Source organism: Garra rufa, chromosome 11 (assembly GCF_049309525.1).
Source record: "Garra rufa chromosome 11, GarRuf1.0, whole genome shotgun sequence".
Classification (NCBI taxonomy): domain Eukaryota; kingdom Metazoa; phylum Chordata; class Actinopteri; order Cypriniformes; family Cyprinidae; genus Garra; species Garra rufa.
The window spans coordinates 34062773-34074446 of record NC_133371.1 but is presented as its reverse complement, the minus strand read 5'-3'; the positions used below and the strand labels follow the sequence as shown (position 1 = coordinate 34074446).

General features: G+C 40.6%; 1 protein-coding gene across 1 annotated transcript in view; it reads right to left on the bottom strand.

Moving 5' to 3' along the window:
- Nucleotides 1-10397, bottom strand: part of ric8b (RIC8 guanine nucleotide exchange factor B) — a 22900-nt gene extending 12503 nt beyond the window's left edge. The window contains exons 1-4 of the mRNA XM_073850286.1: nucleotides 10208-10397; nucleotides 7914-7961; nucleotides 7158-7775; nucleotides 469-563 (exon numbers count right to left, since the gene is read on the bottom strand). Coding sequence (XP_073706387.1) covers nucleotides 469-563; nucleotides 7158-7775; nucleotides 7914-7961; nucleotides 10208-10291 — 845 coding nt within the window. The 5' untranslated portion in view covers nucleotides 10292-10397. The remainder of the gene's footprint in view (nucleotides 1-468; nucleotides 564-7157; nucleotides 7776-7913; nucleotides 7962-10207) is intronic.
- Nucleotides 10398-11674: the final 1277 nt, after the last annotated feature.

The following is an 11674-nucleotide window of genomic DNA, read 5'->3' as shown; positions in this document are numbered from 1 at the left end:
GACAAACATGAGCAGGCATTCTGAAAACACTGCGAGGTGGGGGAACCTTCGGTCCGTGGGCATTATTTGAATAACAAAGACACATCTACTGACCAGGACTGCTTCAGCACATTCAGCGCACTTTGTTAAAGGGGGAGCGTAGAGTTAGTCATTTCAGAGTGCTGTAGAATGCATTGAGAGAGGGTAGCATTCCAAAAGTGTGAAAGGACTGGTGATGGCACCACCGCGGACACAATGAGTCAAGCCCAAATAAACGGGTGGGAGTTTCAGAATGCGTCGAGCTGTCTCGACGGGGCAAAGGGGTGTGTCATTAATCACTTGGAGAAGACATCTCATCATTCACATTCACTTGCATTTCTTTTGCTTTCTGGCTCGGTGGAATACTGGTTTTGACGCAGTTATAATAGACACAGGCCTGGTATACAGAGCCAACTAGATTCAGCTGTCAATCTTCTAGTGTGGAAGTACCTGTGAGCCTCTTCTGTTTTATCGTCAGTGTGCGTCTTGAGCATTAGGAGATGTCTCACGATGCCCGCGATCAGCCGAAGCTGGTGGTCGTTGTCCTATTAAAATAAAGGAAAAATGAGTGTTAAAACAAAAGGGTTTTTCATAACAATAGTTACAAATAAACTACGTGAGAGATTAGAGCCAATGGAGAGATTTAGGGACTGAGAGAATCACTGGCTTGAGTAAAGTAAGTGCATCTTATGTCAAGGTGATCCTGACCATACCGAAACCAACAAAAGGTCAGGCAATTGAGACACACTTAGCCTTACTTCAATGATCATCCACAGGGCTGAGAACACTGGAATGCACCAGTGTTGTTTCGTCTGTTTGATGAAATGGTGGGGGTAGGAGCTTTAAGCAGTTAAAACGATTTTTTCATTTTCTCAAGAAAATGTGAGTCAGACAAAACACCCAGCAACATATCTATTTCTAGATAGGTTTTGGGCTATTTATGCAAACATAGGTCGAAGAGAAGAACAAAAGAGAAGAAACTGTTGAATAATGTTGTTATTTTGTTTTCTTTGCACACAGAAAGTTTTTTCGTAGCTTCATAAAATTATGGTTAAACCACTGATGACACATGGACTATTTTAACAATGTCATTACTACCTTTCTGGGCCTGGGGCGTGTCAGTTGCGTTGCTGTCTATGGAGGATCAGAGAGCTCTCGGATTTCATCAAGAATGTCTTAATTTGTGTGCTGAAGATGAACAAAGGTTTCGAATGACATGAGGGTGAGTAATTATTGACAGAATTTCCATTTTTTGGTGAACTATCCCTTTAAGAGAAAGAAACCTTTCTTCCTTCACTGGCATGGGGGCAAAAGCACCGGCTCCACTCAGCATCAATTATTCAACAGCAGTATAACAGGAAACTGAAGCCCTGCAATATTCTATTCTGTTTTGTGTGTGTGTGTGTGTGTGTGTGTGTGTGTGTGTGTGTGTGTGTGTGTGTGTGTGTGTGTGTGTGTGTGAGATATACATGGGATTCAAATCAGATACATCTTTTAAAAAGTATTAAAGATATACACTACCAGTCAACATGTTTTAACAGGAAAATTCTAAACGTTTTTTAAAGAGGTCTCTTCTGCTCACCAAGCCTGCATTTATTTGATCCAAAGTCCAGCCGAAACGGTACAATTTTGAAATATTTTGAATATTTACAATAACTGTTTTTATTTGAATTGAATATATTTTAAAATCTAATTTATTCCTGTGATAAAAGCTAAATTTTCTGCAGGATTGCTCCAGTCTTCAGTGTCACATGATCCTTCAGAAACCATTCTAATATGCTGATTAGCAGACCTTCAGACTAACAGCAGAAGGTCTGGGCATGTTGGCGACTTAGAATGGCCAATGGCCAGACAGGTAAAGCAACCAATCACATTTCATTTTGTGCCGCGTCATGTCATTGTTGCCACAATAACAGACCGGTGTTTAAAACGCTGACGACATATTTGAAAGATTCTAACTTTGGAGCCACAGCATTTTTGTTTCCAGGCGGAACGTTAAAGAACACGACACATGTCTCCCGGAAAATCCTGCATAATCAAACCAATCCGATGACGACTTTGAAATTTCTGAAGTGTTTCCAGCTAAGTGTGCCTTATGCATCAGATGTTTAGCCAATGTTCCGTGGGTGTGACGTCTGAGGCTGAGACAAGGCCGCCACGGACACACCCTTTAACGAAAACTCAATTGTGACCCTGGACCACAAAACCAGTCATAAGGTTAAATTTTACAAAACTGAGATATATACATCATATGAAAGCTCAATAAATAGGCTTTCTATTGATGTATAGTTTGTTAGGATAGGACAATATTTGGCCGACATACATCTATTTGAAAATCTGAAATCTAAGGGTGCAAAAAAATCAAAATCCTGAGAAAATCACCTTTAAAGTTCTCCAAATTAAGTTCTTAACAATGCATATTACTAATCGAAAATTACATTTTGATAGGTTTACAGTAGGAATTTTACAAAAAATCTTAATGTAACAAGATCTTTACTTAATTTCCTAATGATTTTTGACATAAAAGAAAAATCAATAATTTTCACCCATACAATGTATTTTTGGCTATTGCTACAAATATACCCCAGCGACTTAAGACTGGTTTTGTGGTCCAGGGTCACAATTTAACATTGCAAAGATCGTTAGTTTAGTTTCGCTATGGCTATGGCTATGGCTATGACTGAATATGATCATGGGCATGTGTTTAGGGCAGGACTCTTATCAAACATGTGAAGTTTGGTGCAGATCGGTCATTTACATTTACATTTACATTTATTCATTTAGCAGACGCTTTTATCCAAAGCGACTTACAATTGGGGATGCAACAAGTGATTCGTCCTAAGGAGGCAGGTCAACCTAGGAAGTGCTCAAAAATACCATATATCGGCATTGTTAGATAAGTACTGGATAGAAAGGGAAGATCAAGAAAAGAGAGAAGTTTTTTTTATTTTATTTTTTATTATTGAGTCAAATAGTGTCGAAAGAGATGGGTTTTCAGTAGTCGCTTGAAGGCAGTTAGGGAATGAGCATTCCGGATATGGGAGGGAAGGTCATTCCACCAGGCAGGACTATTGAACGAGAATGTTCTGGAAAGTGATTTCATGCCTCTCTGTGGTGGTACAACGAGGCGTCTTTCTTTAGAGGATCTCAGAGATCTAGAGGGAGTGTAAATTCGTAGTAGTGAACGTAGGTAAGCAGGTGATGAGCCGGTGGCTGTCCTATATGCCAGCATCAGTGTCTTGAACTTAATGCGAGCCGCCACTGGTAGCCAGTGCAGGGATATGAAGAGAGGTGTGACATGGGCCTTTTTTGGTTCATTGAAGACCAGGCGTGCTGCTGCATTCTGAATCATTTGTAGAGGCCTGATTGTACATGCTGGAAGACCAGCTAGTAGAGCATTGCAGTAGTCCAGCCTGGAAATGACCAGGGCCTGGACGAGGAGTTGTGCAGCGTGCTCTGTTAGGAAGGGCCTGATCTTTCTGATGTTGTGCAGTGCAAACCTGCAAGATCGAGCAGTTTTAGCTATGTGGTCTTTAAAAGTCAATTGGTCATCAAACATTACACCAAGATTTCTGGCTGAAATTGAAGGGGTAACTGTTGATGAACCTAACTGGATTGAGAAGTCATGTTGTAGAGTCGGCGTGGCAGGGAAAACAAGGAGCTCAGTCTTTGCTAGATTGAGCTGGAGATGGTGTTCCTTCATCCATGCAGAGATATCCGCCAGGCAGCCTGAGATTCGTGCAGCTACCGATGGATCATCTGGTTTGAATGAGAGATAGAGCTGTGTGTCATCAGCATAGCAATGGTAGGAGAAGCCATGTGCTTGTATGATGGGGCCTAGAGATGTAGTGTATATGGAGAAGAGGAGGGGTCCAAGAACTGATCCCTGAGGAACCCCAGTAACCAGTTGTTGAGTTTTGGATACCTCACCACCCCAGGCCACCCTGAAAGACCTACCAGTGAGGTAGGATTTGAACCAGTGAAGTGAAGTTCCTGTGATGCCCAGCGATGAGAGGGTGGACAAAAGGATCTGATGATTCACTGTGTCGAAAGCAGCAGATAGGTCCAGCAAAATGAGTACCAATGATTTGGAATCAGCTTTTGCAATCCGTAAGGCTTCAGTGACAGACAGTAGAGCAGTCTCAGTTGAATGGCCACTCCTGAAGCCTGACTGGTTGGTATCCAATAGATTGTTCTGCGCAAGAAATAAAGATAGCTGGTTGAAAACAGCTCGTTCCAGCGTTTTTGCTATGAATGGAAGGAGAGAGACAGGTCTGTAGTTGTCTACAAGTGAAGTGTTTAGAGTAGGTTTTTTGAGCAGCGGGGTTACCCGGGCCTGCTTAAATGTAGTAGGGAAGGTGCCTGTGAGAAGAGATGAGTTGATGATGTGTGTGAGCGCCGGTAGGATTGTGGGAGCGATTGCTTGGAGAAAGTGCGAGGGGATAGGATCTAAAGGACATGTCGTCGGATGGCTGGAGAGGAGAAGTTTGCTAACTTCAGCCTCAGAGTGGGGACTGAAGGAGAAGAGGGGAGTTCCAGATGCGGGTGTGATCAATTTTAGTTCCTGTATGTGTGGAGCTGAGAACTGATTGCTGATAGATGCAGTTTTGTCTGTGAAGAATGTGGCGAAGTCCTCAGCTGTTATAGTAGTGGTGGGAGGTGGTGGAGGGGGGCAAAGCAGTGAATTGAAAGTTTTGAAGAGGTTTCGTGTGTCTGGAGCATTGTTGATCTTATTGTGGAAGTATGAAGATTTGGCAGTGTGGACTTGGGTAGAGAATGATGACAGCAGAGACTGATACATACTCAAGTCAGACGGATCCTTAGATTTGTGCCATTTCCTCTCAGCTGCCCTAAGTTTGGAGCGCTGCTCACGAAGAACCTCGGATAACCAAGGGTTTGAGGGAGCAGCCCGTGCTGGCCTGGAGGAGAGAGGGCAAATATCATCTAGACAAGTCGTGAGAGTCGAGCACAGGGTGTCCGTTGCTGTATTAGTATCCAGGGATGAGAAGTGGGTTTGAGAGGGAAGAGAGGAGGATACTAAAGACGAAAGGCGGGAAGGTGAGAGAGAGCGTAGGTTTCGTCTAAAAGTAACAGGTAGAGGGGTTGGTGGTGCACAGGTAGCTTGATGTAGGTCGAATGTAATGAAGAAGTGGTCAGAGATGTGTAAGGGTTTGACTGCTATGTTATCTGTAGTACAGTTACGTGTATAAATGAGATCAAGTTGGTTTCCAGATTTATGAGTGTGTGTAGTGATAATGCGTTTGAGATCAAATGAAGCTAGGAGTGTATGGAAGTCAGCCGCATAGGGTTTGTCAGGGTGAATGTTAAAGTCTCCAAAGACTAGAAATGGGGTGCCATCCTCTGGAAATGAGGATAGTAGCACATCCAGCTCTTCTAGGAAAATGCCAAGTTGAGTAGGAGGACGATAAATTACCACAACATGGAGTTTGATGGGAGTTGTTATAGTCACTGAATGACATTCGAATGAGTTATAATTGCCAAGAAGAGAATGGGTTGAGTATTTCCAGTTGTTAGAAATGAGCAGTCCAGTACCGCTGCCCTTTCCAGTGTAACGAGGGGTGTGGGAGAAGGAAAAGTTATTAGACAGAGCGGCTGGGGTTGCTGAGTTTTCTGGACGAATCCAGGTCTCAGTCAAACCTAGGATGCTCAGGCCAGATTGCAAAGAAAAGGCAGAAATGAAGTCAGCTTTGTTGACAGCTGACTGACAGTTCCAGAGGCCAACAGTGAAAGAGAAAGTTTCAGTGGAAGAGGTGTGAATAGGATGCAGATTAGAAAGATTGCGTCGACGTGTGCGTTTGATGTTAGCGCGATGTGTAGAGTGCACCGGAATGAATTGGAAACACATGATAGAGGAGGGAAGAAGTAGGAGTGAGATGAAGGAAAAGAATACCGAAGTGCGTTGTCGGCTGCGTTGCTCGGCTAAGTCGCGCAGGACAAGTCGCTGTCTTTACCCTTGTCGCTTCAGCGTCAGCTGTTGCGCGCTGTCGTTCTGTCCGTGCCCGAGGACTGAAAAATCACTTAACCCGTCATTGTATGCCTGAATTATAACAACTTCCTTTTTCATGACGAAACACTGAAGTTTGTCAGGCCGCCACGGACATGCCTTTCAACGAAAACTCAAGATCTTCACATTTTAACGTAACAAAGGGCTTTAAATTGACCAAATTTGGTGTTGATCTGTTTAAAACGGCTGAAAATTTCAAAAATGGCACAAAATTTCAAAATAATAGACTTCCTTTTGGGTTTCGGACTTTGTACTAATTTTATAGGTGGCGCTATCAAGCCATTTTGCCACACCCACTTCTGAAACCCATGTCAAATTTAAATTTTCACCACTTCTGGCTTGTGTGCAAAGTTTTATGAGTTGTCAAGCATGTTTAGACCCTCAAAAATGCAATTCATTTTGAAGGGTCTTCGCACCACCGGGTCCTAAATATATTTAAATAGAAAACCGTTATTTCAAATAGTAAAAATATTTCAGAATTTTAGTGTATTTGCTGTACTTTGGATCAAATAAATGCAGGCTTGGTGAGCAGAAGAAACGTTAAAAACATTAAAAATCTTACTGTTCAAAAACTTTTGACTGGTAGTGTAGTTCGCCCAAAAATGAAAGCGTCAGGGGTTTGGAACCTGACGCTGATTGGTTGGAACACTGTTTGTTTATCTGTGGAAAGGTTGGTAACACCGATTGTTTTTTTGGCATATCTCGGACCCTAGGCTGACCAGAGAGACGCGGTTTTTTCACAGACAATTTATGGGGCAGGCAGCAAGCGGATCGTGAAGAAAGGTCAGCTGAATTTGACACTTTATGTTTCAGGCTAGAAATCACTGATACAACCTTTAAGCAAATAGTTGACAGTAGCCATGGGCTTCCATTGTATGGAAGTCAATAGCCACCCTCAACAAAAAATCTTTTTTGTTTTCAGCAAAAGAAAAAACTCAAACAGGTCTAGAACAACTTAAGATATGAGTAAATACTAACATTTTTTTTGTGAACTCTCCCTTTAATAACCTTAATATCCTTAGGTTAATTTCGGTGTACTGCACAATAAGTAAACTCAGTAGATGTAAATTCATCAGGCAGGTTTGTAAAAGGCACACAATATTGTTACTCTCACCTCATCGCTGGAATCAGACATAGTGATGTTGAACAGAGCTTTAAGGGCTTCCATGGCAAGGTCGTTGCTTTCTAAGGAAATGGGCAGGGCTTCTGGTTTAGGGGGCGTGGCCTCATACGGCCCCACCCAGCGGACATCAAGGGTGCGTTCCAGTACGTCAGTGAGCAGCCTCACGGCGCCCGCCTCCTTCCGAAGCATGCCGCGCACATCCGTCCGCAGGGCGGAAAGCAGAAACAGCAGCCTGAGGGAGAACAAGCCCACCTCGTGATGGGACGAGCTGACCGAATGCAAGCGGGCACACAGGCCCTCTGCCATCTTCACGTCGGCGCCCACCTGCTGTGCCGGCCCGCTGTTAAACACCACGTTGCACAGGCACTTGAGGGCCTCCACCACAACCCTCTCCTCCTCTGCTGACTGTGCCTCCTCTAATGGATCTTCGTTGTGTCCTGCCACGTAGATCCGGGCCAGTCCTGCTAGAGTGAGGATGCCCTCTTTGGTGGCTACGGGTCCGAGTACACGCTTGTCTCTGGACAGGATGCGCAGGGTTTCCAGGCATGTGCTTTGGCAAAGTGGACGATCTGACCGACGGAGGACTGTAAGAAGACCCTGACACAATTTCTGCAAAGGGGACCACAAAGCACAAGAAGTTAAAAATGTCATTGATCATTTTAAACAAAACAAGGTATACAATGAAACAACAACGTACACCAAATTGAGACTGATTTGAAACAAACAGACCATAAATATGTTACTCACAATTCGTGCATCCTCTTCTTTGTGGTCAAAGGCAAACGTGTGGCTGTTCTGAAATGAAATGTCAACATGCCATTAGACAATATAAATCTGAGATAACCAGATCTCATACTTGGATCTGTTTCAAACTGTAGAGTAGCCAGACTTGTGTAAAACAACTCACTAATTTTGCTGGGAAATTCTGTGCTGGTAGCTCATTTCTATCAGGCCTAATTTGGTTTAGCAGTTATTATGTTTCACAAACCAGCTTGACCAATTTAAGGAAAGCTATTACAGGTAAAATCATAGGGTTTTTTTAATGCACTGATCAATTTTTGGCTTCTTTTTTAGTTTCTTGTCTGCTACTAAATTACTAAAAAAACATCCAGGATACACATTTACTGTAGGTGTTTACGTTATACATGATCTATTTGTGACCCTGGCCAACAAAACCAGTCTTAAGAAGCACGAGTATATTAGTAGCAATAGCCAAAAACACATCATTGCATGGGTCAAAATTATTGATTTTCCTTTAATGCCAAAAAAACATTAGGATATTAAGTAAACATCATGTTCCATAAAGATATTTTGTAAATTTCTTACCATACAAACATCAAAACTTAACTTCTGTTTAGTAATATGCATTGCCAAAGGCTCCATTTAGACAACTTTAAAAGTGATTTTCTCATTATTTTAATTTTTTAGTGCACCCTCCAGATTCCAGATTTTCAAAAAGTTGTATCTCAGTCAAATATTGTCATAACCTAACAAACCATACATCAACGGAAGGCATATTTATTCAGCTGTCATGCTGTAAAAATGTACCCTTGTGACTGTTTTTGCCATTGTAGATTTTAATTACAATACATATATGTGACCCTGAAACACAAAACCAGTCATAAGGGTCCATTTTTTAATCATTATTTTTGAATACGCTTTCCAATGATGTATGGTTTGTTATGATAGGACAATATTTGACCGAGATACAACTATTTGAAATTCTGAAATCTGACGGTGCACAAAAAAAAAAAAAATCAAAATATTGAGAATCATCTTTAAAGTTGTCCAAAGTTATTAATACATAATTTGTCTGATTTATATTACATTTCACTCCTAAAAACATTATTTATTTATTTTCTTTTTCTAGCTGTTGACAGTATTATCTGATGCAGGGGTTTTCAAACCTGTCCTGGAGCCTCCCCTGCCCTGCACATTTTGTATGTCTCCCTTATTAGGCACACCCAATTCAGGTCTTGCAGTCTCTACTAATGAGCTGATGATTTGAATCAGGTGTATTAGATGAGAGAGACAAGCAAAATGTGCAGGGCAGGGGAGGCTCCAGGACAGGTTTGAAAACCCCTGATCTGATGTATAGAGTGATCAAAAAGATATCCAAAAATCTCTGTAAAAACCTGTAATGTGTAATCTGGAAACGTATGCAAAGTGAATATTTAATAAGATGTTCGCAAATTTCAGCATGACTTTTTAGAGTATTTTTTAAATTGTTGATGCATATCATCTGGGCAAGTATGGCAATATTTTACCCAAATTTGATCCTATCCTGTGGTACTTTCCTTCATTATAATTCGATGAATCACACATGAAACACTACCAGTCTCTTTCGGAAAACTGTTAAATACAACTTAACTAACAGGGGTTTAGTTTACCAAAGGCTGTCCCTTTAGGAATATGTAACGTTAAAGGAAAATCCAGTACTCTTGAGATTTCCTCTAGAAAAACATTTAGCGTCATTAAAACCACAAACACCAAATATGAAAAATATTGCTGTTTACATAGAAATAATCCATACAGACATGTTTCGTTGACAAACCTGTTACAAAAACACTATTATTTTGCTTTTACGTAACGTTATCTGTTTGACAGCTGTCAAGCGTAGCTTACCTTAGCCTTTCACAACTATTAACATTTAAAACAACATTTCATTTCTACTCTATTCGTCTGCAGTTACCAATTTTCTTAAAATATTTCATACACTGCTCATTCATAAGGAAAAATATGGCATTTTTGTTTAAAAACAATCAAGTTGGGTGTATCATATTGGTATCATGGCTAACAGCTGGAGGATGCTAGTTTACGATCCCAAGACGAATGCATCATGGTTTTAATCTCTAAATGCAAAATAAGTACATATTTAAAGTTCAGAAGCAAAGCGTTTTTCCACTGAGATCGATTGTAGGTTTACTGGTTATACACACATCGGGTATATTGAGATGAACGGGCGGCTAACTCGCTAATATCTCCACTGCTAGCGCGCATTAAAACAACATGAGATGGTAAGCTAACAGCAGCCTCTTTACCTCTGTGTTATACTTCTGCAAAAGCTTTTCAACTGCCTTGTCATCTCCACCGTCGATCTCTGACAGAATAGCCGTCAAACTCATCTCTGAATGTTGCTTTTGCCGTCCACTTGCAAACACTGGCAGTCCTTCTTTTTAAAACCACAGTAAGGATGTGAGTTATAATACACCCCTCCTGTGGTACTCTCATCTGTTCAACTTTCACCCGTCAAACGTCACGTTTCTCGACAACACGCTTTTACAAAAGTCCCTAAGGCACATGGTTAATGTATACAGTAGCCTACGTATTTCCTTAAAGCTGCCTGGATGGTGTCCAAATTTAATTCACCTGGCCATATAATAATATTTATTGTGCACTGTAGGTTTTATGGTGGCAGCACAGCAGGTCCTTTATGCTAGAAAACTCTTTTGATATATTAGCTGGTTAATTGATGGTCATTAGCAGTCCAGAATCACAGCAACTAACCAGCTACCAACTTTGCAACTATTGTCCCAAAACACAGATGGACTTTCCTACAGGAAATAGTAACCGTAAATCGCTGCATAAATGTAAATGTTAAGAATAGGTTTTCTGGACAAACCTTTAAAATAACTTAGAATATAATGTAAATATCATCTGCAATAATTTCTTCTTTTTATAGAGGGTTTGCTCTTATGCTTTAGTGAGTTACCCGGATGTGCAGCCATATTGGAGATACTCGGATGTAAACAACAGTTAATGTACTACTAAATATGTTGTTCTGCTAATTTATGCTGTCTAAACCACAGAAGAACATGTGGAATCTGCTAAATCATATAGAGAAGGACTTAGTAAGCTGAAGGGGTGCAATATTTTGATTGTTTTTTCTGGTCCAACCGATTAGTACAGCCCAAAACATGACAATAGCTGACAAATCAGCAAAATATGTGAGTTTTGTTTGGTTCAGTGGCATTGTTTATATTCAGTACAGCCAACATGGCCGATTGATGAAGTGTAATGAAAACCAATAAATATGCATACCATAAGTCAAATTTATCAATATCTGAACATTCATCTTTTCTTAGACTCTATATCTTTCAATGCAATTTTAACGATTTTAACAATTCTGAAATTTAACAAGTTCGATCCTGTCAGTACATTTTTAGCAATATACAGTTGAGGTTAAAATTTACATACACCTTTGAAGAATCTGCAAAATGTTAACTATTTTACCAAAATAAGAGGGATCGTACAAAATGCATGTTATTTTTTATTCAGTACTGACCTGAATAAGATATTTCACACATTTACATATAGTCCACAAGAGAAAATAATAGTTGAATTTATAAAAATGACCCCGTTTAAAAGTTTACATACACTTGATTCTTAATACTGTTGTTACCTGAATGATCCACATCTGTGTTTTTTTGTTTAGTGATAGTTTTTCACGAGTCCCTTGTTTGTCTGGTTCAAATGCTCACTGATGCTCCAGAAGGAAACACAATGCA